Consider the following 27,419-nt stretch of genomic DNA (forward strand, 5'->3'; position numbering starts at 1 on the left):
AAGGCCTAACCCAAAAACTGTCTCCTCCAAAAGCCATCTCCCTCAGCCTCCTGTCATCTCCTCCATATGTGCACACACACACACACACACAGTGGACATAAACTGCTTGGTGTTGGTGGATAAGTGGATATTTCGTCTACGACCACCTCCACATGCTGCAAGAGGCTGGAGCCCTAGAGAGGACCCAGCCCCAGGCCTTCCAGGGAGGGGCTCCCAGAGCATCTGGCGGGGACAGAGGTACGGGGACACGAACCCTCCCAGGGCCACAGAGCGCACTGCCCGGTGAGTGAGCTGAGGCTCCCTGGAGGAGGGGATCTTTACCTAGCAGTCTTCAGATCCCTCTACCAGGCACAGTGCACCGGGGAGGGTAAATACAGATTTGTGGATTGCCCGAGAAGCCACAAGACCACACACGCACACAGGAACACACCCCATCCCTTGGTGTGTGTGATCCGCCAGGAAGGAGGAGTTTTTGCTCTGGGCAGCAACATCCCCAACTTTGGGAGCAGCGGGCGGAATCTGGGGAGACTCAGCTGCCAGCAACTGCGTGCGATACTGGGGAACCCTTGGCCGCCTGTGACTGCATAACTCCCCAAAATACCACATCCGGCCAGAGCAGGAAGCAGGGAAGCAACCTGCCAGGCGTGTTCCAGCCTGGGCAGAGTCCCCAGCGACTTCATTTGCCACGCGGGGCTTCACGGACCACCTCTTTGGGCCTCAGTTTCCCCAGCTGCACCATCAGGGAAGAAGCTGCCAGAGGGGAAAAGGAGCTCAGCCGCCGATCTCCCCCTTCCCACTACAGAGAGGCTCAGTCCCTGGTTCCTGGCTAGGGTTTTATAATGTGGATGTGGGTTTAGAAAAAAAAAAAAAAAAGGGAAAAAACTGAGAAGCTGCGCTGAGACCCTGGATTGCTCAGACCACCTTAAATCAGCCTGGCCGCCCCAGCTACTGTGGAAATTCCTTTCTCCGCGGTGGTTGGCTGGGGGCGCCAGCCAATCCGCTCGCGGCGCTCCCACATGGGCCAGTGACGTCACAGAGGAAATTGGCCAATGGAGATTAGGAGACCAGCAACCAATGACAGGAGGCACTGGGATCAGTAGGGCCAATCGGAAGGGAGCTCGGCGTTCCAGGCAGGGTTTGGCGAGTGTGGCCCCCCTCCCTAGAATCTGAGACCCTAGTGGACGCCCGAGCCCTGCCGGATTGGAGGACGGGGGGGATAAAGCTCCATTATTATTCGGAAACAGGGGAAAGCGAGTCACCCCCAAGCCTGGCCTATCTCCCCTTAAAAACAAGGAACACTCGTGCGATATGCTACCTTGCAAAATCCCGGCTAGCTGGCGGAGCAGAGGTTGCATCTTTCTTCCTATTTCACAGATAGGTAAACTGAGGCAAAGAGTAGTTAAGTCATGCTGAAGACCTGAAGCTCTTACCCGAGCCTGGAGGCTCCAGGAACGGGCTCAGTTTTATTTCCCAGATGGTGGGCGGGGATAGGCCTATAGGTAGTCTGGGGGGGGAGAGTGCTGGTCCTTGTGCCTCAGTTTCCCCGAGCGTGCAAGCTGGAGGGGAGCACGGGTTTTCAGAAAAAGACTACGATTCCCAGAAGTTCCCGCGCGGCGCTCGCCCGGGCTGTCAATCAAAGTAACGTGGGTACCTCTCCGGCCCGCGCTCCCCCGCCCGCCACTTCCCTCCCGCCAGCTCCCGCTCCCTCCCTGCCGGCTCCCGGCCCGGCGCGGTATAATTACAGCCCATTGATCCGACCCGGGCCGGGAAAGCGGCTCCCTCGGGGAGGCCAAGCCTTTGGCTTCCGACACCGCCAACCTCTGCCTACCGCCCCCTCCAGCCGAGCTGCTGGGCCACCAGCCAGGCCTGTCCCCTCCCGCTGGCCCCGGGCTCGCGGGTGACCTCTGAGCCTCAGCTCCCCGCCACGCTTGGCGGTGTGCCCCCCCCGGAAAAATCACACACACATTTCCTTCCACCCAGGAACATGGGGAGCCATCTCCCTAGAACCTCCAGGGCCACTCTTTGAGCCTCAGTTTCCCACATGCGTAGTGAGATTGCTGGACAAAACTCATTGATGAAACCAATACTCCGTGCCGTTCTGCCTGTGAGCAACCAGGGCTGACCTTGGTGGAAACTCAAGGAGGGGCTCCCAAGTTTGGGAGGAGGGGAAGACATCCCAACTCTCTCAGAACCCCTATGGTCAGGGTTGGGGTGAGGGAGGATCAGAGCTGGGGTGGGAGTGGGGGCAGGCTCAGCCAGGATTTACCGCCCTCATTGGGAAGTTGGGATAGCTTTCTAGATGTTGGGTGGTAGTATTTAATAGATGTTGGGGCCGGGTGTGGTGGCTCACGCCTGTAATCCCAGCACTTTAGGAGGCCGAGGCAGGCAGATCACCTGAGGACAGGAGTTCCAGGCCAGCCCAGCCAACATAGTGAAACTCCGTCTCTACCAAAAATACAAAAATTAGCCGGGCATGGTGGCACGCTCCTGTAGTCCCAGCTACTCAGGAGACTGAAGCAGAATAATTGCTTGAACCTGGGATGTGGAGTTTGCAGTGAGCCGAGATTGTGCCACTGCAGTCCAGCCTGGGCAACAGAGTAAGACTGTCTCAAAAAAAAAAAAAAAAAAAAAAAAAAAAAAAAAGGTGTTGGGCTTCGGTATTTAAGTTAGGGTTTTGCAGAATGCATAGGAGTTGCCTCATTTGAGCAGTGCCTTTAGATCACCCTAACCCTAAGTGGACAGAAGAAAGATGGGGCAGCCTTAAGCCCTTTCCTGTGACAGAGTGAGCCTTAGGCTCTGACCCCTAGCTTTGCTGTGTGGATCTCTGAACTATTCCCCAGCTGTGAAGTAGTGAAGTAGGGGAGAGGTAGACACCCCCTACAGTTAGAGGGCCCCTGTGCCTACTTTCGCATGGGTGCTGAAGTCACAGTGGGTTCTGACCAGTGGGAGTCAGGGACTGGGAGCCCATGGCAGGTGGTGGCACTAGGATTGGCTGAGGGGCTCAGGAACTCCAGCCTCTCCCTGAGTAAGAACTGGGCGGCTGGGGGAGAAGTCCCAGAGTGACAGCAGCTCAGTGCCAGACATGTTCACTCTGCTTGGGTTTCCTTGTCTGGAACGCAAGGTTAATAGAATCTTCAAATAAGGCCTATAAAGTATTTACAATAATGCATAGTAGGCCGGGCGCAGTGGCTCACGCCTGTAATCCCAGCACTTTGGGAGGCCAAGACGGGCGGATCACCTGAGGTCAGGAGTTTGAGACCAGCCTGGCCAAAGTGGGGAAACCTTGTCTCTACTAAAAATAGAAGAATTAGCCAGGTGTGGTGGCACATGCCTGTAATCCCAGCTACTCAGGAGGCTGAGGCAGGAGAATCCTTGGAATCCAGAAAAAGAGGTTGCAGTGAACCGAGATCACACCACTGCACTCCAGCCTGGGCAACAGAGCAAGATTCTGTCTCAAAAATAATAATAATAATAATAATAATACATAGTAAATGCTCCATAAAGGGTAGCTATTTGTATTCCCAACATTTCTTTATTTTGTCCTTATTATTGAGACAAGGTCTCGCTCTGTCACCCAGTCTGGAATACAGTGCCACCATCATAGCTCACTGCAGCCTTGACCTCCCTCGGCTCAAGCCATCCTCCTGCCTCAGCCTCTGGAGTAGCTGGGATCACAGATGGGTACCACCACACCCAGCTGATATTTTTTTTTTTTTTTTTTTTTTTTTTTTGAGACGGAGTCTCGCTCTGCCACCCAGGCTGGAGTGCAGTGGCCGGATCTCAGCTCACTGCAAGCTCCGCCTCCCGGGTTCACGCCATTCTCCTGCCTCAGCCTCCCGAGTAGCTGGGACTACAGGCGCCCGCCACCTCGCCCAGCTAGTTTTTTTTTTTTTTGTATTTTTTAGTAGAGACGGGGTTTCACTGTGTTAGCCAGGATGGTCTCGATCTCCTGACCTCGTGATCCGCCCGTCTCGGCCTCCCAAAGTGCTGGGATTACAGGCTTGAGCCACCGCGCCCGGCCTAGCCAGCTGATTTTTAAAAAATGTTTTGTAGAGACAGGGTCTCACTATGTTGCCCAGACTGGTCTTCAACTGCTGGGCTCAAGCAATCCTCTTGCCTCAGCTTCATAGAGTGCTGGGATTACAGGTGTGAACCACTGTGTCCAGCCCCCACTATATCCTAAATGGTCCTTCTTTCCCACCCTGCCCTCACACTCTATATCTACGCTATGCATTCTCCATTGTGCCCACATCCTTGATGATCCATTGAAATGTGAATCAGGGCTGGGTGTGGTGGCTCACCCCTGTAATCCCAGCACTTCGAGGGGCTGAGGCAGAGGGGTTGCCTGCGGTCAGGGGTTCGAGAGCAGCATGGTCAACATGGTAAAACCCCGTTTCTACTAAAAATACGAAAATTAGCTGGGTGTGGTAGCGGGCGCCTGTCATCCCAGCTACTTGGGAGGCTGAGACGGGAGAATTGCTTGAACCTGGGAGGCGGAGGTTGCAGTGAGCTGAGACTGTGCCATTGCACTCCAGCCTGGGCAAGAAGAGCAAAACTCTATCCTCCCCTACCTCCAAAAAAAAAAAAAAAAAAAAAAAACTCTGAATCAGATCCCACCCCTCCCTTGCTCAAGAACCTTCCATAGCTCCCTATTGCCCTCAAAATAAAATCCAAACTCCCTACTTCTGTCTATGTGATCTCACCTCCATCGCCTCCCTCTTCTCACCTCCTCCCGCTCCTCCCCCTCTGCTCCAGCCACACAGGCCTCCTCCCTGTTCCTCACAGAGTCTAGCCTCAAGACCTCTGCACTGCACTGGTTGTTCCCTCTGTCTGAACCACGGCCAGCCTTTCTCTTCCGTTCAGATCAAACATCACATCCTAGAGAGGCCAGCCTGGCTAGAGTAGCTCCCCCCCCCCACCTGCTTAGCTTCTCTTGTTCTTCAGAGGCCTCGTGGCTCTCTGAACACATACTATCTGTTCGCTTCCGTGTGGATGGTCTGCCCAGGCCCCAACATACTACTGGCTACACTGTATTTATTGGGAGAGTAAGTGAACAAGCCGATAGAGGAATAGAGGCTCACCAAGGTCACACAGCATGGTGGACGCAACGCCAGGCCCCTGCTAACCTGCCCAGCGCTAACACAACCTGTAGGGTTCAGCTGAGATCTCAGAGATCGCACTACCCCCAGAGGCTGTGAGACCCAGTGTCACTGATGCGTAAGCCTGGGTTCAAACCCCACCTCCGCCGCTGCGTCACTGTGATCCTGTACGGCGGGATAATTATAGGAACTTCTTTATTGAGTCATCACACGATCAAATAGCTCGATAGATGAAAAGGCCCTGACCGTCATTATTGTGTGGGAATGTGCTGGGCCCAGCTGGGACAATTTGGGGTGTGGAAGCAGAGCTGGGGCTGGTACCCCAGACAACCCCCATTTTTAAACCCCTGGGGCCTTCTGGTCATTGCACCAACCCCATCACCCACACCACATGTAACCCCTCTGTACCAAGTTGGGGGCTCCCCCTCCTAGGATCCCCACGGACTCTGTCTCCAACTCCACCCTCCCTCCTTCCCTGGAGAGCTCATTGCCGGGCCCTAAATTTGCCCAGCCTGGTCTCCCTGGAAGGCACAGCACAGATGGGGGTTGAACAAACCCCTGGCTGCATGGCCCAATCTGAATCTTCTTTTTAATTTTTTTTTTTTTATAAGACAGGGTCTTGCTCTGTCGACTAGGCTGGAGTGCAGTGGCTGGATTTCTGCTCATTGCAGTCTCCACCTCCCACGTTCAAGCGATTCTCCTGCCTCAGCCTCCCGAGTAGCTGGGACTACCGGCACCCGCCATCACGCCCGGCTAGTTTTTTTGTATTTTTAGTAGAGACGGAGTTTCACTGTGTGAGCCAGGATGGGATGGTCTCGATCTCCTGACCTCGTGATCCGCCCACCTCGGCCTCCTAAAGTGCTGGGATTACAGGCGGGAGCCCCGCGCCCGGCTTTGTTATTAAGACAAGGTCTCACTCCGTCGCCCAGGCTGGAGTGCAGTGGCATGATTATGGCTCCCTGCAAGGCTCAAGCAAAATCGTCCCACCTCAACCTCCCAAGTAGCTGAGACCACAATCGTACACCACCACACCTGGCTCATTTTTTGAGATTTTGTAGAGATGGGGTCTTGCTGTATTACCAACCTCAATCTGAATCTTCCTCATCCAGCTTCTGGTTTGCAGTGAGACCTTTTAGGCCTTGTGGACCTCCGTTTGCTCACCTGGAAAAGGGGCAGGGTACTGTCACCAATCCCAGAGTGGCCCTTGATGACAGCTTCTGCTGCCATTGCTTTTTTTTTTTTTTTTTTTTTGTGAGACAGGGTCTCATTCTGTCACCCAGACTGGAGTACAGTGGGGAGATCTCCACTTACTGCAACCTCCACCCCCCAGGTTCAAGCCATGCTCCTGCCTCAGCCTCCCGAGTAGCTGGGATTACAGGTACATGCCACCATGCCTGGCTAATTTTTGTTTTTTTGTTTTTTGAGATGGAGTCTTGCTCTGTCGCTCTGTTGCCCAGGCTGGAGGGCAGTGGCGTGATCTCGGCTCACTGCAAGCTCCGCCTCCTGGGTTCACGCCATTCTCCTGCCTCAGCCTCCCGAGTAGTTGGGACTACAGGCGGCCACCACCACGCCCGGCTAAGTTTTTGTATTTTTAGTAGAGACGGCATTTCACCGTGTTAGCCGGGATGGTCTCGATCTCCTGACCTCATGATCCACCCGCCTCGGCCTCCCAAAGTGCTGGGATTACACGTGTTAGCCACCGGCCTAATTTTTGTATTTTTAGTAGAGATGGGGTTTCACCATGTTGGCCAGGCTGGTGTTGAACTCTTGACCTCAAATGATCCACCTGCCTCGGCCTCCCAAAGTGCTGGGATTACAGGAGAGAGCCACCGCGCCCGGCCTGCCATTGCTATTATCACTGGGCTACCTGGTTGATATGCACACCGTGGCCCTCTGAGTTAGGGGCTGAGAGCTTGCCCTGGGATGGGCACAGTGCCGCCTCCAGCCTTTGCCTCGGGGTTCCCTCTGCCTGGAGCACCTGCCCCCTCCTCGACAGCCTCCTCCCCAAGATGGGCTCTTGCTGTCAAGCCCTTCTCAACTCAAATGTCACCCCCTCAGAGGGGCCTCCCCTCCTCTCCTGGGCCAAGCAGCCCCATCTGCGTCACCAGCCCTTGCTAGATTTTTCTTTCTACCACTTGGTGTTCTCTGAAATGGCCTTGGCCTATTTTCCAAACCTTCCCCATGACTCTGTAGGCTCCATGAGGGTCGAGAGGGATACCCAAGCCTGGCACACAGTAGGCGCCCAATAAATACAGGAATGAAAGGCCCGCTGCTGCCCCCGGTGGGGTTTTAATTCCTTCCCCACCAATCCAGTTGCTGGGAGGTCAGGCTTTGGAGGCAGACAGGCCCAGAGACGCCTAGGGACCTGCCCAGGGTCACACAGCCACGCGCTCCAGCTGGGAGCTCTGTGGCTGCCCTTGTGGAGGGAGGGTGGCGGGGGTGAGTTTGAGGGTGGTGGGGGCGAGTTCCAGGGTTGGGCAGGCCTAGGGCAAGGTTGTTCGCCCCCTCCTCCCGCGCTGCTGCTGGGGAACCCACCATTAGCCACGCGGGCCTGGCCCAGCAGGGGAGAGGGGCAGTGGGGGAGCGTGGGGAGCATGGGGAGCGCGGGGAGCGTAGGGACCGCCCCTCCCCGGGACCAGGATCTGAGATGGGGGTGTAGGAGGGAAGAGGAGGGAGAAGAGGAGAGAATGGAGGAGGAAGCGGAGGGACAAAGCGGGAGGCGGCAGAGGGGAGGGAAGGGAAGGAGAGGGGAGGGGAGGGGAGGAGGTCCCCGGGTGGAGGGGACCCGGTGGAGGGGCAGGGAGGAAGGTGGGGGGAGGGGGCGGAGGTAGAGGGAGAGGGAGGGGGCGGAGGAGGGGCGGGCTTTCAGGCCTGGCAGGCGCCCAGCAACTGGGGACGGGGTAAGGGGGGCCTAGGAGGGCGTGGGCCTGGGTGGGTGGGAGAGGTTTGCAGGGGGAGGTCAGTGGCGGGGGCGGGAGCGGGGATGGTAGGAAGGGAGGCGCCAATCAAGAGATCCAGGGAAGGTTAGGGAACCCAAGCTGGCGACTTTGAAGGACAGAGGGAGAAGGCCAGAGATCACAGAAAGAGGGAGACGAGACCATCAGAGACCCGAGGCAGAGGGGGGAGGCGAAGGAGATTGTTGGATAATCTGTTTCAAACCTGAGTTCTATTTGCTTCATATTAGGGGTCTGTCCCTTTTCCCCAAGTCCCTCGGGATCCTATGTAGAAGCTGTTCTCATTAAGCACCAAACAGTTCTGTCCATTCTCCAGTACTAGCTCGGAAGTCGGTTTCATATTCGACTTAACAATTTAAATGAACGGAAATTTTTTTTTTTTTTTTTTTTTTTTTTTGAGACCAAGTCTCGCTCTATCGCCCAGGCTGGAGTGCAGTGGCCGGATCTCAGCTCACTGCAAGCTCCGCCTCCCGGGTTCACGCCATTCTCCTGCCTCAGCCTCCCGAGTAGCTGGGACTACAGGCGCCGCCACCTCGCCCGGCTAGTTTTTTGTATTTTTTTAGTAGAGACGGGGTTTCACAGTGTTAGCCAGGATGGTCTCGATCTCCTGACCTCGTGATCCACCCGTCTCGGCCTCCCAAAGTGCTGGGATTACAGGCTTGAGCCACCGCGCCCGTCCGGAAATATTTTTTTAAAGGCAGTGGGGACTCGGAGAAGGAGGGGGACAAAGACAGACATTACCCAGGAAAGTCAGAGGGGAACCCTAGGCTCTCAGAGGGGAAACCAGGCAGCGGTGGTTTCAGCTCCTTTCTCTAGTTTTTAATTTACTTTTAAATTTTATTTTATTTTTTAGACATTGGGGTCTCACTGTGTTGCCCAGGCTGCTCTCAAGCTCCTGGCCTCAAGTGATCCTCCCGCCTCAGCCTCTCAAAGTGCTGGGATTACAGCCATGAGCCAACTCGCCTGGCAGAGCTTTTTGTGTTTTGTTATTGCTTTGAGACAAGGTCTCACTCTGTCGCCCAGGCTGGGGTGTGGTGTCATGATCACGGCTCCCTGCAAGGCTCAAGCAGTCCTCCCACCTCAGCCTCCCAAGTAGCTGAGACCCAATCGTACACTACCATGCCTGGCTCATATTTTGAGTTTTTGTAGAGATCGGGTCTTGCTATATTACCCAAGCTGGTCTCCAACACCTGGCCTCAAGCAATCTTCCAGCCTCGGCCTCCCAAAGTGCTGGTATTATAGGCATGAACCATGGCACCTGGTGCCTTCTGCAGTTTTTTTTTTTTTTTTTTTTTTTTTTAAGATGGTCTGGAACTCCTGACCTCGTGATCCGCCCGTCTCAGCCTCCCAAAGTGCTGGGATTACAGGCATGAGCCACCGTGCCACGCCTGGCCTCTGCAGTTTTTAATATCAGTCAAAACATCTAAGTGGGACCTGGGTCGTGGTTGGCACCTGTAATCGCAGCAGTTTGGGAGGCCAAGACAAGCGGATCATTTGAGGTCAGGAGTTTGAGACCAGCCTGGCCAACATGGTGAAACCCCGTCTCTACTAAAAATACAAAAAATTTGCCAGGCATGGCAGCGGGGGCCTGTAATCCCAGTTATTCAGGAGGCTGAAGCAGAATTGCTTGAACCCAGGTGGCAGAGGTTACAGTGAGGTGAGATCACGCCACTGCACTCCAGCCTGAGTGACAGAGCAAGACTGCGTCTCAAAAACAATAAACAAAACAACAACAAAAATATAAAAAGTAGCCCAGGCGTGGGGTGCATCCCTGTAATCTCAGCTACTTGGGAGGCTGGGGCAAGAGAATGGCTTGAACCCAGGTTGCAGTGAGCCGAGATCATGCCACTGCACTCCAGCCTGGGCCACAGAGACTCCATCTCACAAAAAACAAACAAACAAAAAAAGAAAGAAAACACCTAAGTGGCACAGGGGCCTCCTCGTGACTTCCTGCCTCAGTTTCCCCTGCAGCCTGTCCCCCTGGTGTCCCATGGAGGATCTCACTAATCATACATCTGCGTGTGCCTTCCCTTTTCTGCTCAAACACCACCCATGGCTCCCTATGCCCCAGCTCCTGGCCTGTAGGGCAGGCAGGATCCTACAGGGCTGGCCCGCATCCACCCATCTCACAGGCTTCTCTGTCCTTTTTCTTTTTTGAGGAGGAATCTGACTCTGTCACCCAGCTAGAGTGCGGTGGCATGATTTCTGCTCACTGCAGCCTCCGCCTCCGGGGTTCAAGCGATTCTCCTTCCTCAGCTTCCTAAATAGCTGGGATTACAAGTGTGCGCCACCACGCCCAGCTGATTTTTGTCTTTTTAGTAGAGATGGGATTTCACCATGTTGCCCAGGCTGGTCTCAAACTCCTGGCCCGACTTGGCCCTCCTGCCTCGGCCTCCCGAATTGCTGGGATTACAGGCGTGAGCCACCATGCCCAGCCTTCACTGCCATTTTCTCATTTTCTTCTGTAATCACTGCACACCTACTGTGTGCCAGGCATGATTCTAGGCCCCAGGATCTATAGTAGCAACCCAAACAGACAAACTCTCTTCACCAAACCCATATTACAGTCGAGAAAAGCAGTGGACAAGGGAATATTTGTTGGCACATATTGTGCGGAGTGAGAAATGCTGTGAAGATAAGAAGGCAGGGAAAGCCGGGGACGGCGGCTCACGCCCGTCATCCCAGCACTTTGGGAGGCCGAGGTGGGTGGATCACTCGAGGTCAGGAGTTTGAGACCAGCCTGGCGGACACAGCAAGACCTTGTTCCTACAAAAAAAAAAAAAAAAAAAAAAAAAATTAGCTGGCTGTGGTGGTGTGTACCTGTAGTCTTGGCTACTTAGGAGGCCAACATGGGAGGATCACCTGAGCCCTGGAGGTTGAGGCTGCAGTGAGCTATGATTGCACCACTGCATGTCAGCCTGGGCAACCAGGTGAGACTCTATCTCAAAATAAAAATAAAAATAAAGAACGCGGCCGGGCACGGTGGCTCAAGCCTGTAATCCCAGCACTTTGGGAGGCCGAGACGGGCGGATCACGAGGTCAGAAGATCGAGACCATCCTGGCTAACACGGTGAAACCCCGTCTCTACTAAAAAATACAGAAAACTAGCCGGGCGAGGTGGCGGGCGCCTGTAGTCCCAGGTACTCGGGAGGCTGAGGCAGGAGAATGGCGTGAACCCGGGAGGCGGAGCTTGCAGTGAGCTGAGATCTGGCCACTGCACTCCAGCCTGGGCGACAGAGCGAGACTCCATCTCAAAAAGAAAGAAGAAAGAAAGAAAGAGAGAGAGAGAGAGGGAGAGAGGGAGGGAGGGAGGGAGGGAGGGAGAGAGGGAGGGAGGGAGGGAGGGAGAGAGGGAGGGAGGGAGGGAGGGAGGGAGGGAGGGAGGGAGAGAGGAGGGAGGGAGAGAGAGAGAGAGAGAGAAAGAGAGAAAGAGAGAAAGAGAGAAAGAAGAAAAAAGTGACTGTGATGGGGATGACTGAACCAGGAACAGAGTGTTTCAGGCAGAGGGAAAGGCTCTACCTGGGACCACGTCTGAACACTTTCAGTTACAGAGAAGGTGCCAGGAAGGGTCAGACTGAGGCAGTGAACACAGGGCAGGGGCCGTGAGCTTCCAAGGTCAGCCCTGCCTCAGCCAATCCTGCTGCACCCCAACTCTGCCTGGAATCAGCCATCCCTGTCTCTCAAGTCCTCCCTCCTCCCCCACCAGTCAGTGGGTCCAGAAACTTCTATTAAACCAAATGGTTTAGATCCTGGCTGGGCGCAGTGGCTCACACCTGTAATCCCAGCACTTTGGGAGGCCGAGGCGGACGGATCACTTGAGGTCAGGAGTTCAAGACCAGCCTGGCCAACATGGTGAAACCCCGTCTCTATAAAAATACAAAATTAACCAGGCGTGGTGGTGCATGCCTGTAATCCCAGCTACTTGGGAGGCTGAGGCAGGAGAATAGCTTGAACCCGGGAGGCAGAGGTTGCAGTGAGCCGAGATTGCACCACTGCACTCCAGCCTGGGCAACAAGAGCGAAACTCCATCTCAGAAAACAACCAACCAACCAAATTATTAAGATCCTGAATTTCCTGCATTTGAATCCAGATTCCCCGGCTCTGTGACCACTTAGAGCCTCAGTTTCCGGATCTGTAAAATAGCCCTTCCTTCAGAGACATTTGCAAGAATCCTTTGAGAGATCCAATTTTCACTGCATCACTCCAGCATTGCTGGAGGCATGATGGATGTTCAGGACATCACAGCCGCTATTACTGTTGTTATCTTTATGATTTTCTTTGCATTCCTAATTAGTCTGGTTGCTCCTGGGGGGGCAAAGAGGTCCCTGAGCAGACAGCAGGAGACTCAGCTACAGCCCTGACTTATTCCTGCCCTTGAGCAATGCTCTCATCTTCCGTGGGCCTCAGTTTTCCCATCTGCACGATGGGGAGAGAGCGGGATCATTTATAGGTCCCTAATTCCACCAGCACTGCAGGTGCAGCTTTTATCTTCTCCCCCAAGACTGCCTGAAGGGCACACACAGGGACGGAGAAGGCTCAGCTGCAGACAATTCAGCCAGCACAGGCACCTGGCCGGCCTGACTGTGAATGTCTAATGCCTCCTAGTTTTAGCTCCTGTTCCCCGCTCCTTTTCCTCCCCGGCTGGGGATGGGGAAGGGGGGTTCCGTAAGTCCTCCCACCCTCTGCCAGACCCTTTGGGGTGTGGAGGTGGGGGAACTGGAGGATTTTAGACCCCGGAGTCCTCAGTCCTCGTCCCTGTGGAGGGACCGGACAGGCCCTCCCCCGCCCCACACCTAGAGTCCTCCCACCTGGGCCTGCGGGATTCTCCTCCCTGCACTGAGAACCATTGTGTGGATGCGGGCAACTGAGACCCAGCAGGCAGGGGATCTCCTCACCTGCTGCAAAGTCCCTCAGAATGGGGTAGGGGGGCTGGGAGAAGAGTGGGGTCGGAGAAGGGGAGAGCCTTAGACAAGGGGCATCCAGAGGAAACAGGGTGTTAGAGGGGGAGAGGTAACCAGAAGGAGTATGGGCTCACCCCAGTCCTCTCTGCTCCCCTCCGGTCCTATGCAAGGAGCTGGAAGCATATGCTGTGCCTCCTCCTCCTCCTCCTCCCTTCTCTCCCTCCTTCTCCCCCACCCTCCTATTCTTCCCCTCCCTTCCTGCTTTCCCTCCTTCCTCCCTCCCCTCAGTTTTCTCCCCCACGCCCCTCCCTCTCTATCCTCCTCCCTCCCCTTCCCTCCTCTCTCTCCTCCCCTCCTCCTTTCCCTCTCCCCCTCCTCTCCCTACCCCCGCCTCCCCGCTGTTCTCTCCCCTCCCCTCCCCCTGCCCTCCCCCGTCCTCCGCCTCATTAGGCGCGGCCGCGGCGCGGGGCCCATTAGCGGATCAATTAGCCGAGGTCGCCCGCGGCGCAGTCGTTAAGCGCGGGGCGGCCGCGACGGGGGTGGGGCTCGGAGCCCCCGCCTTCGCCCGCCCCGGCTTGCAGGCCCCGAGCACGCCCCCCAGGACGCCCCTTACCACCCGCCCCGCAGCGGGTCCCGGGACCCTCCCCAAACCCTGCGGGGCCCTGGGAGACCCCCAGATCGCAGGCCAGGCTGTGGCTGAGTAGGCAGGACCCCCCTTCTTCCGAGAAGACCCCTTGTGGGGTGTCGGGCTTGTGACCCCCCCCGGCACCCTTCTGCTGCCAGCAACATCCATATCAGTAATACTTATTACTGTTATTATTATTATTACTAGCTGACACTCGAGCCCTTGCAGAAGTTCTAATTCTCAGAACAATTTTCCAGAAATTGAGATCAGAGCGTGATTTCACTTGCCCCAAATCACCCCTAAGGGTCGGAGATGGGGAACCCCCAATAAATGTACCGGCATTCCTGCAGTTCTTTCTGTGTGTAGATTTCACACAGCAAAATGCAACCCACACTCCCCGTTCCCCGTTCGCCCCCGCCTAGTCTTTCTCTATCGACACACCCGCTGACACGCCGTATATTTTACTTGTTTATCTGTTCACCCCAGCCAGGAGGGCGGGGCTTTCTGTCTTGTTCCCCGCTGTGTCTCTGGGATGCAGGGTAGAGTCTCTATAAATGAATGAATGGGCCGGGCTGCGGTGTCTCTCGCCTGTAATCCCAGTGCTTTGGGAGGCCGAGGCGGGCAGATCACCTGAGGTCAGGAGTTCGAGATCAGCCTGGCCAATATGGTGAAACCCCCATCTCTACTAAAAATACAAAAAATTAGCCGGGTGTGGTGGCGGGTGCCTGTAATCCCAGCTCCTTGGGAGGCTGAGGCAGGAGAATCGCTTGAACCCAGGAGACGAGGTTGCAGTGGGCAGAGATTGTGCCAGTGCACTCCAGCCTGGGCGACAGAGCGAGACTTCGTCTCAAAAAACAACAACAAAAATTAACCGGGCATGGTGGCACCCATCTGTAGTCCCAGCTACTTGGGTGACTGAGGCAGGAGAACCCCTTGAACCCGGGAGGTGGGGGTTGAAGTGAGCCAAGATGGCACCACTGCACTCCAGCCTGGGCAACAGAGCAACAGTCTGTCTCAAAAAAAAAAAAAAAAAAAAAAGAATGAATGCACAAGCCTCTGCTGTGAGCACTTTCCAGGGATTAAAATTGGGTCTTCCTAACAAGGATCGGTTCTGTGATTATACCCATTTTACAGATAGGGAAACTACACCCCAGCGTGGTGTAGCCACTTGCCTGAATCAACCAGCTGTGAGAGGAAGAGCCAGGATTTAAACCCAGGCTGGACACTTCATGCAGAGGACCATCCTAGGACATCTGTGCCACATCTGTGACAGCTGCTGGTGCCTTTCACACTCACATTTTTTTTTTGAGACGAAGTTTTTGCTCTTGTTGCCCAGGCTGGAGTTCAAGGGCATGATCTTGGCTCACTTCAACCCCCACCTCCCGGGTTCAATGGATTCTTCTGCCTCAGCCTCCCAAGTAGCTGGGATTACAGGCACACACCACCACGCCCGGCTAATTTTGTATTTTTAGTAGAGACAGGGTTTCCCCATGTTGGTCAGGCTGGTCTTGAACTCCCAACCTCAGGTGATCCGCCCACTTCGGCCTCCCAAAGTGCTGGGATTACAGGCGTGAGCCACCATGCCCGGCCTGTTTTTGTGTTTTAATAAGGACAGTGTCTCGCTCTCTAGCCAGGCTGGAGTTCAGTGGCGCGATCATGGCTCCTTGCAGCCTCAAACTCCTGAGCTCAAGCAATCCTCCCACCTCAGCCTTCAGAGCAGCTGGGACTACAGGCGCACACCACCACATCTGGCTATTTTTTTGTATTTTTAGTAGAGATGGGGTTTCACCATGTTGTCCAGGCTGGTCTCGAACTCCTCGCCTTAAGTGATCCTCCCACTCTGGCCTCCCAAAGTGCTCGGATTACAGGCATGACCCACCGCACCCAGCCTTATTTTTATTTTTTGTAGAGATGAAGTCTTCCTATGTTACCCAGGCTGGTCTTGAACTCCTGGGTTCAAGCGCTTCTCCAATGTCAGCCTCCCAAAGTGTTGGGATTACAGGTGTGTGCCAGCGTGTCTGGCTAGACTCAGGGTCTTTGTATGGGAACTGGGGCAGGGATGTTGAGAAACCCACCCTGCTTTTGGTGGGTGAGAGTCAGAGGAGGCCTTCAGAAAAGTGACTTCTAGGCAGTCTGGGAGAATTAGAATGCCTGGGGAGGGGAAATAAGAGAACCCTGTTCCAGGCACAGGGAACAGCGTGTGAAAAGGCCTCAAGACAAGGGATAGTAAGAGGTTTCACCTTGGCTGCAGCCTGTTGAGTAGGAATGAAAGATGGGTGGGGTTTCCTGGGCCGAGGTAAAGAATTTATGATTTATTCCAAGGGCAGTGAGAGCCAAAGATAATCCTTTTTTTTTTTTTTTTTTTTTGAGACAGAATCTCACTCTGTCAGCCACGCTGGAGTGCAGTGGCATGATCAAGTTCACTACAGCCTTGACCTCCAGGGCTCAAGCAATCCTCCCCACTCAGCCTCCCAAGTAGCTGGGACCACAGGTGCACACCACTATGCCCGGCTAATTCTTGTATTTTTGCAGAGATAGGGTCTCACTGTGTTGCTCAGACTGGTCTTGAACTCCCAGCCTCAAGTGATTCTCTCACCTTGGCCTCTCAAAGTGCTGGGATTACAGGTGTGAGCCACCAGAAGCAGCCTGTCTTTTTTCACGGCTGTGTAGTATTCCACTGTGTGACCATGTCACAACCTATCTATTTGATTGGGGGCAATCATGACAAATTACAGCAGCTCTGAACACTCTTGTTCAGGTGTTTTTTTTTGGAGACAGAGTCTCACTGTCACCCAGGTTGGAGTGCAGTGGCGCAGTCTCAGCTCACTACAGCCTCCGTCTCAGTGGGTTCAAGCGATTCTCCTGCCTGAGCCTCCTGAGTAGCTGGGACTACAGGGCTGCCATCACACCTGACTACTTTTTGTATTTTTAGTAGAGATGGGGTTTCACCATGTTGGCCAGGCTGGTCTTGAACTCCTGGCCTCAAGTGATCCGCCTGCCTCGGCCTCCCAAAGTGTTGGAATGACAGGCGTGAGCCACCGCACCTGCTGGCAATTCTTGATGTTGTAGGAGGGTGTCTCACATTGGAAGGAACCCCGTCCTCCCCCAGGGGCAGCCACGACGCAGAGGCAGGGACACAGCACTGAACCTTCTCACATCTTTATTTGAAAGGCACAGCTAAGCCCACCCTTGATACAGCATTTTCCACTTCTCTGTAGAGATCAAACGACTGAACACAAGATAAGCTGACTATATACAGACACAGGTGTGGGTGTTGCTTTTTTTAAAAACATTTTTGTCTTTTTTTTTTTAATATCCCCTTTCTTAAAAGACAAGCTAGTATACTGGAAAAAGAAAAAAATAATAATAAAATAAAAACCAAGACAACTTTAGTACCCTCATCTTTATTTGGGAAGGGGAGGGGGAATCCTGGGTCGCCCACCCTCACCCTGCTCCTCCCAGCTCGGCTAAGCTCGTCCCTCATGCCCCCTCTTTTGTGGGCAATGGGAGAGGACCAGGTGGGCGTGGAGGCGTCTGGAACTAGCAGAGGTGGTGAGCGGGGCAGGAGGTGGAGGTGTGAGCATACCTGGGACCCGGGGTCTGGGGAGACTCGGGGTGCCCAGGATGGGAAGGGGCAGCTAGCATTGCGTGCATGCAGTACCAGGGTGAGAGAGCAGTGGCGTGTGCCCCGAGGGGCCCGGGCAGACTGTCAGTTACACGTGTTCAAAACGGGGGAAGGGCCGGGGGTTCTGGGCTTCTCGAGGTCTTGCTCCCTTGGGACCTGGTCTCCCATCTGACCCTCCAGGCCTTAGCTTGCCTCATGTGTCAGGGCAGGTATCCACCTATCCAGGCTGCAGGGGAGAAGGAGGGAGGCCGGGACTGGGGTAGGAAGAAAGCTAGAGGTGGCCTGCAAGTCGGACTGGGGCCTCCGCAGGCAGCCGCCATAAATACTATGGGAGTTTAGCCAATCCCGAGCTCCGCTGTGTCTTGTGCTAAACATTCCTTTCTCTCCGTGCCTCTGTCTCCCCTCTGTCCCCCCCTCCCACCCTCCCCGTCCTGGCCCCCTGCTAATCCGACTTCTCGCCGTCATCCTCCTGGTGGGTGTCACCGTCGTGCCCGTTCTTGTCTTCCTTGGAGAGGTGGGCCTGGGAACCCAGCGCGGACAGCGAGAGCAGGCCGGTGCCTGCGCTGACCGCCGGCAGCGAAGGCGGCTGCAGCCCCACAGGCAGTGGGGTCAAGGGCAGGGCCAGGGCCTGCAGCTGGGACAGCTGGTGGGCTTGGAGCTGCTGCTGCAGGGCGGGGGAGGGGAACGTTAGCTGCCTGGGGCCCACCCGTGCCCCGCCCACCCGCCCAAGTCTCCATACGTACTCGGATGATAGAGTTCAGCTCAGGAGCGGTGACCTGCTTGGCCCTCTCGATGGCTCCCAAGACCTGCTGCTGGTGCTGGAAGGGGGTGAGGAGAGAGGAGAGGCAGTGATTCCTCCTGATCCTGACTGAGAGAGGAGGCGGGGGCTACCCTGAGGCCAGGAGGAGCCCCACTACCAAGTGGGCCATCATGTCTGCTCCTCCCAGTGGTTTTCAACCCCATCAGAAAGCGCCCTCCCTCTCTCCAACTGCTTCCCTTCACCAAGCTCGTCTCTTCATCTGGCCAATGGAGATAAATGGAAAAGTGCAGAAAACGATTAAAAGGGTTTTGTGCTAAGTAGTTAGAAAATGGCCTTAGAGTGAGCCTGGGAGAAACCCCGGATCCTGACCTATTCTATGTCCGCAGCCATGTACAAAGACGTGAAAATTTGTGCAGTACACAACCTGCCCAACTGTACAGGGACGTCCTGATCCTAGGCGCTCCAAGACTGTGCCCTAAGTCTGGCCAAATTCAGCCCTTCTCCTACCATGGCTGGAGAGGGCCCAGTGAATTCTGGCAGAGCCAGCTGGGGAATGGGCCCAGGTTCAGGGCAGTTCCTCCCCCAGCTCTCCCCAAACACTTGACTCTGTGGCCAGCAGATGCTAGAATCTATCAATCTCCCTTTTTGCTTTGGCCACCAGGAAGCCTCCGTTCTGAAGAGTTCCAATTGTCCTTTTCTCTAGGGCTTTCGTTGGGTCCTTCTAGACTTGTCCCTGGGCAAAGCAGGGCACCCAAAGGATCCTGAGATACAGGGATTAAAGAGGAAATTACAAATTTTTGACAGTAAACTTGGCAGGGACAGGAGACGGGCCTTACATGGCCCTGGGGAGGGGCAGCCTTACATCCTGAGCCTCAGAACCCAAGAAAGGAGAAGAGAAGCTGAGCATCAGGTTCCTCTGGGTGTGTGTGTGCATGTGGTAGTGTGTGCTCAGGATCACGTGTGCTCACGTGTAGCTGCACATTCCTGCGTGTGTGACCCTGTGCTGTCTGCACACGCCGTGTATCCGTGTGTGTCTGCGTCTGTGTGTGTATCTCCCGTACCTTGATGTGCCCATACCTATCTATGTGGCTGTGTCCATGTGTGACGGCCCTGTGCTACCCCATCCCCGCAACACACCCTCTAGTCCTTGGTCCTGTGCAGCCCGCAGGGCCTGAAGGATGTTCTCAAGAGGGTGAAAGGAGGAAGAGAGATGAGAAAAAAACATTCCTGGTGCCGTTTTGGCCCATCCGACATTTCTACCTATGACATGACTCACTCCAGCTGGGAATTCCAGAGCAGGGTGAGGCCCGGCCCCCACACCCCTGCACCCCTGGAGTGTCTCTGGCCCAGGGATTCTTCTGCACAGGCCGGCTCTGGTGTCCCGAGCCGGGGAGGTCCAGAGAGGGGAGGCATGTGCCCTGGGGTGCCCAGCATGCCCCCCAAGATGGTTGTAGCACACAGGGGCTGGGCAAGGGGAGGGCCCCCTGGCACCCGCTCCCTGAGGCCCTGGCTCTTACCTCTTGGGAGAGGTAGGGCAGGACCTGGGCACAAATCCCATTCAGCCTTTTGACAATCTCCGCCTGGAACACACAGATGAAGTCAGCGGCAGTCCTGGACGGGTGGCAGGTGCAGGCCAGCCCCAGGAGGCCCGCAAGGGGCCCAGCCCAGCCCTGCCACTTGCAGCTTCTCTCTAAGAGGGGCTAGGTCTGGCCAGGGTGGTCATATGAGCAAACCCGTGTTTGGGCCCAAGGGCAGCCAGTCAGTGGCAAAGGTGGGGCTGGAGACCGGCTGTCGCCTGCAGCTTAGAGTGCAGTAAATGCAGGATGAGGCTAGACTGCACATTCCTCGGCTACATTCCTCGGGGCTTGGCCACTCAGGCCCCTGGCAGATAGTAAGCGCTCGTGGGAATGTAGGGAGGGCTGGGGGCCATAGGTTGTGGGGGAGGTCTCCGCCTCTCCCGCCACCCCGAGAAAACACTCCAAGGGAGGCCTGAAAAAGAGGCGGTGGGGAGGAGACTGGGAGCTTGGGAAGGGCTTAGGAGGTAACAGGATAACAGGGCTGGCTTAGTGCCCAGCCAAAGGCCGGCCGCTACCTGCCTGGGGGTGCCCAAGGGGGTGCTGAAGGCGGGGGGCGGAGGGGGAGGAGGGAGGAAGGAGAAGGAGGAGGAGGAGGAGATGGGTGTACCTGTTTGTGCATCTCGATGTTCAAGCCGTAGGACATCTCGTAGTACTGTATGGGAGAGAGAGAGAGGGAGCGGGAGATGAGGGCGGGGAAGGATCGGGGGGCATGGAGACAAAGAGATAGGGGAGTGGCAGAGACAGACAAAGGGGGGAGACAGCAAGAGACAGCTGAAGGCAGGAAAGAAAGGAGAGGCAGGTGGGAGGGAAAGAGCAGGAGAGAGAGACGCCCACACCCAGCATCCCAGCCAGCCCGGGAGAGGGGCAAGGGGCCCGCTGGGGCTGTAGATGGAGACTGGAGGCACTTTAGGTCCCTAGCCCTGGCCTGGCTCCTCCCCCACGCCGTGTGCACCGCGTAGAACACGCATTCCAGGGCTCCTAATCTTGTATCTTTCTATGTCCTGTCTACGGGTGGGCCCAGACTCCAGGGAAGTTTGCCTGCCTGGGTATAAACACTGAGGGGTAAACAAAGCCTGCTGGCTCTGAGGCCAGCAGCTACCCCTGCCCCAAGCCCCAGATCTCACCCTGCCCCTGCCCTGCTCTAAACCCTCCCATGGCTCCCCGTCACCCCTGGGGGAGAAAACTAAGTTCATTCCCAGGCCTTCACATAGCTTCTCCGTCTCTGTCTGGTGAACTCCTACTCATCCTGCAAGACCCCAGCTGTGTGCCCCACTTCTCCATATAGTGTTCCTCAGGCAGGTCCTAGGTCCCTCTATCTGACCCCAGCCCTATCCTTCTGGCTGGGAGGGTTAGGGTCTGGCTCTGCCTCCCCCACAGTCTGGGAGATTTGGGTTCTGGGCTGAGACCCCAGCATCGCTGCTCGAGGGCCAGGCCAAGCGGGGGTAAGGGAGGGGATTTTTGATGCAGAAATTGCCACCTGGTGGTTACTAAACTGAGCAAGTGATTCTGGCAGCAGCAATGCAGTGTCACACCTCAGCCCCCCGAAATGAGTAGGGCTCAGACCCCCTCCCACAGGCTTCCTCTTTGAGCTCGGGCCCAAAGGGGTTAAGCATGTGGACGCTGGGACCTTGGTGGTGGGGAGGGACCCGGCTGCTCCCCCACGTCAGTTCCTGGCTGTTGGCTTTCACAGCCGGTGAGCCTCCTCCTCCTCCCTCCTCCGCTGCCAAGGACAGCCGGGGGACCTGGCAGGGCCGGTCTGCAACCCGGCGGTTTGGCACCTAGGCCACTGCCTCGGCCAGCTGCCAGGCTAGCGAGGCAGGCTCAGCCCAGCAGGGGCCGGCTGAATGGAGAACAGGCCCCGAGTCCTCGCGCTTCCCAGGGGAGGTGGCCGGGGTTTAGGGAGCAGCTGCCCGTGGTGGATGGGATGTGGGGGGCCCTGTCCCCCACCCCCAACACTGGACCTAGGGGCGGAGTGGCTTTACCATCACATAGTGACGCTGCATCTCCGACTTCTCACTGGCCAACTTGTCACATTCGAGCTTGAGGCTGAGGAGGCACAGGGGGAGACAGGGTGGTTGGTGGCAGCTGGATAAGAGCCCCCCACCCTCCGTGATCCAGGGGAGGAAACTGAGGCTCCAGGGGCCCAAGACCCCTGTAAGGGAAAGATCAGCCAATTCTCAGAGGATCAAACAACATTTTTTTTTAAAATTGAGATGCGGGTCTCCCTATGTTGCCCAGGCTGGTCTCAAAAACTCTTGGGCTCAAGCAATTCTCCTGCCTTGACCTCCCAAACCTCTTGGGATCACAGATGTGAGCCACCCACCGTGCCTGGTCAATGAAGCCCATAAACTTTGACAGGGCTGAGGACATTGAATTGAGGGGCAGTGAAGTTGGTAACAGTTGAGCTCTCTGTGATGCTGGGGGGAGGGGAGAGCATCAGGGCTCCTGACTGTAAGAAGGGGTGATGAAACCACCTTTGCACATCTGGTCGGGGGAACATATCCAACATTACAGGAACAACTGAAGTTAGACGACGCACAGCAATGCTGGCTCAGAGAGTTTCACGAGCCTTTACCTCTCACGATCCCGATGAGGCCCGCAATGTCATTGTCATGCTCCTTTTATAGATGACACAGTGGACACCCAGAGAGGGTGAGGAACTGCCTCAAGGTCACACAGCCAAGCAACAGCCCAAGCTCTCAACCACAGGGGAAAATTTTCCAGACCCAAATAGAAAGTACAAAGCGGCTGAGCGTGTCTGGGGCTGCGAGGCGGCTCCCAGCTGGACTTCCCACGGGGACCCTAGCTTCATGGGGGGCCTGGGCGTCCCGGGCAGACCCCTCAGCTCCCTCTTAGTCCTTCCTAACAGCCTTTTTTCTTTAGCTGAGACAAAACACACCATTTCTCCCACTCCACCTGGCCAGTCCAGGTGGCTGACGCCAGAGCTTCTTACAGGCCCTCCCGGGAAGGAGGAGCTGTGGGACGTTTCTCAAAGCCCCCATGAGGGCCTCGTGGCCGGAGGGAAGAGAGGAGGAGGGCCTCCCAGTCCAGGAAAAGAACTGGTGATGGTAGTGGGGGAGGTGTCCTTTAACCTATTTAAATCCAATCCAGCACAGGGGCCCCGCGGACCTGGCTGTGGCTTACCTGTTTCTACCATCCCTGCCCCCTCTCGGACTGGGTTCAAAGCTCAGCCCTGCGTCTTCCCTGCTGTGTGACTCTAGGCAAACTCCAGTACCTCTCTGGGCTTCACTTCCTCTTCTGTGAGGTAACACTAACCTCGCAGGGTGTGGTGGAGAAGAGTCAATGAATTCAGACAAGGAAAGTTCTAGAATAGTACCTGGCATACAGCAAGCATCCCATAAGTGCATGTGGATCTTAGGATACCCCAGGAGCCTGGCATTTTGCTCCACCAGGGACAAGTGTGCCGGGTTGAGGATGCTTTGGCCGCCACCAACTTTTCTCTAGTTTTCTTTTAAAATGTGCATTTGTTGCTACCATTAAAAAAAAAAAAAAAAAAAAATTGGGGCTGGGCGCAGTGGCTCACACCTGTAATCCCAGCACTTTGGGAGGCCGAGGCGGGTGGTTCACTTGAGGTCAGGAGTTCGAGACCAGCCTGGCCAACATAAAGAAAGCCCATCTCCACTGCAAATACAAAAATTAGCCAGGTGTGGTGGTGCACGCCTGTAATCCCAGCTACTTGGGAGGCTGAAACAGGAGATTCGCTTGAACCCAGGAGGTGGAAGTTGCAGTGTGCCGAGATCGTGCCACTGCACTCCAGCCTGGTGACAGAGCAAGACTCCGTCTCAACAAAACAACAACAAAAACAACAACAAAAACAGTTTCACTCCAAACCCTGGATTTCTGGCCTTTCTTGAAAAATAGGGTGATCCGGCCACCCAGTGGCTGTTATGCCTCAAACATCCGGCGTGTGCCTTGTATGGCAGGGACCTTCGTTGGATAGCAGGAAGCACAGGCCCAGCGGATGGAAGACCCAAAGCTCAGAGAGAGCTTCCGGCTTAGCAGAGGTCACACAGCACTGTGACTGCCATCTGATCCCTTCCCTGTGGAATCAGGTCAGCCCCAGGGTTCACCAGGCGGTCTCTAACCCTTCACATCGAGGGACCCAAACAAAAGTTTCTGGGGCCTGCGTGGAAAGCCGACTCCAGCGCCTTCGACTGTCAGTGTCTCAGTTTGCCCATCTTGAGAATGGGTACGACAGTCGGACAACAGGAAAGATGAAGTATGAGGAGGCACATATGGTCTTCAGCACACAGGGAGTACCCAAAAAGGTTCGATATTTGCAATAGCAACAACAAAATTGAGATTCCCCTTTCTACTTGGAGGAAATCCAGGATCCTTCCAGGAACATTTCTGGGGTGGGCACACTTCAGTTTGGAGAGGGCTCCAAGGCCAAACGGGGGTTTGAGCATAGCCTGACTTCCTCCAGATTCCCAGGCCCGGCGTGCCCCTCCAGAGCAGAGCAGGTGAAAATCTGTATCTTTAAACCAGGAGAGAGACCTGGTGCAAACCTCAGCCTTGCCACTTCCTCAACGCTACGGACATCCCCGAGGAAATAACCTCTCTGGGCTTAAATTTCTTCTTCTTCTTCTTCTTCTTCTTTTTTTTGGACACAGAGCCTCTCTCTGTTACCCAGGCTGGAGTGTGGTGGTTCGATCTTTGCTCACTGCAACCTCCGCTTCCCGGGTTCTAGCAAGTTTCCTGCCTCAGCCACCCAAGTAGCTGGGATTACAGGCACCTGCCACCACAGCCAGCTAATTTTGTATTTTTAGTAGAGACGGGGTTTCACCATGCTGGCCAGGCTGGTCTTGAACTCCTGACCTCAAGTGATCCACCTGCCTCAGTCTCCCAGAAAGTGCTGGGATTACAGGCGTCAGCCACCGGTGGCGCCCGGCCTGGGCTTAAATTTCTTTAAGTGTAAAAGGACTAAATAGTTCCTTCCCCTTAGATACCACAGCATGGCAAGCTCTTCAGAAACGCCAGGAGATTCATGAAAGAAGAAGCACCTCGGAGAATCTGACTGATGCTGGGAACCCTTTCTCCAAAACTGGGCAAAGAGAGATGACCAGGCTGCAAAATGTTTCTGTTTTGGGGGTTGGGGGGAGGGCGAGTCCGTGCCCTAACTCCGATGGTCTTTTATCCAAGGGGGGACTTGGAGGGATTGGGGAGGAGGGAGGAGCTCTGAAGCCACACAGCTGGGTCTTTGGGCAAATTATTTAACTTATTTTGTGCCTCGGTTTTGTCCTCTACAAAATGCGGCTGTTTAAAAGAAATGAATTCCGTATTTGTCAAGTATTAGGTCAGAGTCTAGCATACATTATTTTCCCAATCTCCCCTCCAGGCCTTGCCATCTGCGCAGAAGAAATGGGGTGGGGGGGCTCACCTTCTCGGGAGGCAGGGACCCTCGGCCCCCCGGCTCACCTGTGATACTGAGCTTGCAGTAGCTGAAATTCGTCTTTGATGCGGTCGCAGGAGTCCGAGGTGGTGAATTTGAGTTGCTGGGGTAGGTGCGAAGAGCCCTGTGGGGAAGGGGCGGCCCAGGTCAGGCCCTGGCTTGGGCTGGACCCCCCTCGAGGGCCAGCCGGGAGGGAGCGGCCGCACAGCTGCGGCGCCCCCCCTCCTGCCCCACTTCCTGGGCCCGTGTTTACGGCCCCTGGCGCGGCCCCCACCCGCGCTTCCTGCCCCCCCGCCTCTCCCGGGGGAAGCCGAGGGGGTGGGTGCGCCCGGAGCCGCCCCGACCCCCGCCACCTCCAAGCAGTTGGGGGTGCGTTTTAAGGCCTGCCCTAGATGGGGGCAGGGTGCGCCCTCTACCGCCCCTCCAAAGCGCCGGGAGGGAGTGCACATCCGAGGGGGTTGGAAACGCACCCTAGGGAGCCCCCTCCCCAAGTTGGGGGGCAGCGAGTCCTCCCAGCAAAACCCCCTTGGGGAGGGGTCTCTCGGCGCCCGAAATCTTCCGGGGGGCCCACCCCAGATTCCCAGCGCCCTTCCTCGGGGACGCGCTCTTCCGGGAGGGGTGCGCCTCGGATCGCCCCCCACCACAGGCCCCCAAAGGATCCCCGCGCTAGAGGTGCCTGGCGGGGCTCCCGGAGCGCCCCAGGCCCGAGGCCAAGGCCGTCCGAGGCCCTGCCTGTCCCGGCGAGTCGCGGGGGGGCGCCAAGCCGGGAGCTGGGGCGGGAGGGGGGGCTCGGGGCCCGGAAGCTGGGGTGGATCGGGAACTGGGGGGGTGGATCGGGAACTGGGGGGGTGTCCGGGGGCCGGCGGCAGGAGGGGGGTCGCGCCGGGCTCGGAGCTGGAGAGGGAAGACAGGGCCGGGGAGTTGGGGGGGCGCCGGGCCGGAGGCACCGGGCCTGGGGGTGGGGGGCGCGGGGCAGGGAGCCGGGGGTGGGGAGCGCAGGGCCGGGATCCGGGGTGGGGGCGCCGGCCGGACGGGCTCCGCTTACCGAATGCCTGCTTTGTGGAAACATCATGTCAGTCGCGGCGGGGGGCGCGGGCTGCGCCCCGGCTGTGCGCCCCGCCTCGGGCTGCTGGGGGCGCCGGGCGGCCGCGCCTTTGTCCCGGCGCCGATCGGCAGCTCCCGGGGCCGCCGCCGCCTCCCGCGCCCGGCCTCGCCCGCTTCCTGCGCCCCCTCCCCGCGCGCCCGGCCCCGGCGCGCCCCGGGCCCCGCTTCCTGCGCGCCCGGCGCCCCTCCCCGCCCCTCCCCACCGCCCGCCTCCCCGCTCCCCGGCCCCACCGCTATTGTCTAATGGCGGCGACGCCGGCAGTGGCCGCGGCTCGGCTGCTGCGGAGGCTCCGGCTCCACCTGCCGCCGCCGCCCGTGCCCCGTGCGCGCCGCCGAGGGGGGGGAGGCGCGCGCCCGGGGAGGCCTGCGGATCCCCACCCCGGCCCGCCTCCCCGGGGCCCGCCCGCCGCGGTGACCTTGGGCCTGGCCCGCCCCCGCCCCGGGCCGCGGCCCCCGCCACCCCCCCAACCCAGCAGCAGGCCGGGCCTCGGTTTCCCCATCTGTCAAAGAAAAGGGACCCGGCTGCCTGCGTCGAAGCCGCCGGCCCTACCGTGGCACGACCTGGACGCGTGCCACCGCCGTGCTCTGTGACCTTGGCTCTGGCTGGGCGGTGGTTCTCGCTGAGCCTCAGTTTCCTTTTCTGCAGAAAGGCAGCGGTAATGCCGCCTTTCTCAGGGAAGCCATTCTTGCGACACATTTATAGAACGCCTACTGTGTGCCAGGGCCTGCTGCTCCAGGGCCCTGTGGTGGGGGCGGGGTTGGGGGTCCCTGCTCTGGTGGTGGTGCCTGGAGACAGACAGAGACAAATTAACAAGCTGAATTCCCGGCAGGTCAGATGGTGGGGACAGTTCTGCAGAAAAAGCAGCCGGGAGGATGGCAGGGTAGGAAGGTGCAAAGTTAAACAGGTGGCAGGGAGGATCAGAGTCAGCTTCCTCCGCCCCTAAAACGACCCAAAGAAGGAGAGAGAACAGGGGCATGGGGTACAGAGGTAGTCAGAGGCAGGACCAGCAGGTGCAAAGGCCCTGGGGCAGGACTGTGCCTGGCATCAGGGTGCCAGGGCGAAGGTCAGGAAGGCCGGAGGGAGGCAGGGCTTGGGGCTTCATGCATTTGCCCAGGCCCCCCGCTCCTCAGCAGGGCTTGTGCTTGGGTTAATATTTACTGCTGCATTTTGAGATTCCTAATCATTTTTGAACAAGGGGCCTTTCAGTTTTCTTTTGCACTGGGCCCTGCTAACTCTGTAGCTGGTGAAGCAGGCCAGTCCAGCAAGGACTTGTGGGCCATGGGGAGGACTTGGGTTTTTGGCTGAGTGAAGTGTGAGCCCTGGAAGGCTGTGGGAGGAGGGACGGAACCTGGTGGTTCGT

The 27,419-nt window shown here is 56.7% G+C and overlaps 2 protein-coding genes across 3 annotated transcripts in view; both read right to left on the reverse strand.

Annotated features, from left to right (window-relative positions):
* The window catches only part of TLE2 (TLE family member 2, transcriptional corepressor), a 46,291-nt gene extending 40,052 nt beyond the window's left edge, over nt 1-6,239 (reverse strand). The window contains exon 1 of the mRNA XM_030935450.1: nt 6,184-6,239. The gene's annotated coding sequence lies outside the window, so the exon portion shown is untranslated. The remainder of the gene's footprint in view (nt 1-6,183) is intronic.
* Nucleotides 6,240-16,722: 10,483 nt separating this feature from the next.
* Nucleotides 16,723-26,346, reverse strand: TLE5 (TLE family member 5, transcriptional modulator). 2 transcript variants are annotated; one of them, XM_030935456.1, is made up of 7 exons: nt 26,000-26,346; nt 24,981-25,078; nt 21,524-21,587; nt 20,149-20,193; nt 19,482-19,544; nt 17,948-18,022; nt 16,723-17,868 (listed from the first exon to the last, which is right to left on the reverse strand). In XM_030935456.1, the coding sequence occupies exons 1-7, from the start codon at nt 26,024-26,026 to the stop codon at nt 17,647-17,649; spliced, it is 594 nt and encodes a 197-aa protein (XP_030791316.1). In that variant the 5' UTR covers nt 26,027-26,346; the 3' UTR covers nt 16,723-17,646. The 2 variants fall into 2 exon arrangements, with proteins under 2 accessions (XP_030791316.1, XP_010365608.1); XM_010367306.2 differs by lacking the exon at nt 26,000-26,346 and adding an exon at nt 25,425-25,585.
* Between the last annotated feature and the right edge of the window lie 1,073 nt (nt 26,347-27,419).

This window comes from Rhinopithecus roxellana, chromosome 8 (assembly GCF_007565055.1).
Source record: "Rhinopithecus roxellana isolate Shanxi Qingling chromosome 8, ASM756505v1, whole genome shotgun sequence".
Taxonomy (NCBI): Eukaryota; Metazoa; Chordata; class Mammalia; order Primates; family Cercopithecidae; genus Rhinopithecus; species Rhinopithecus roxellana.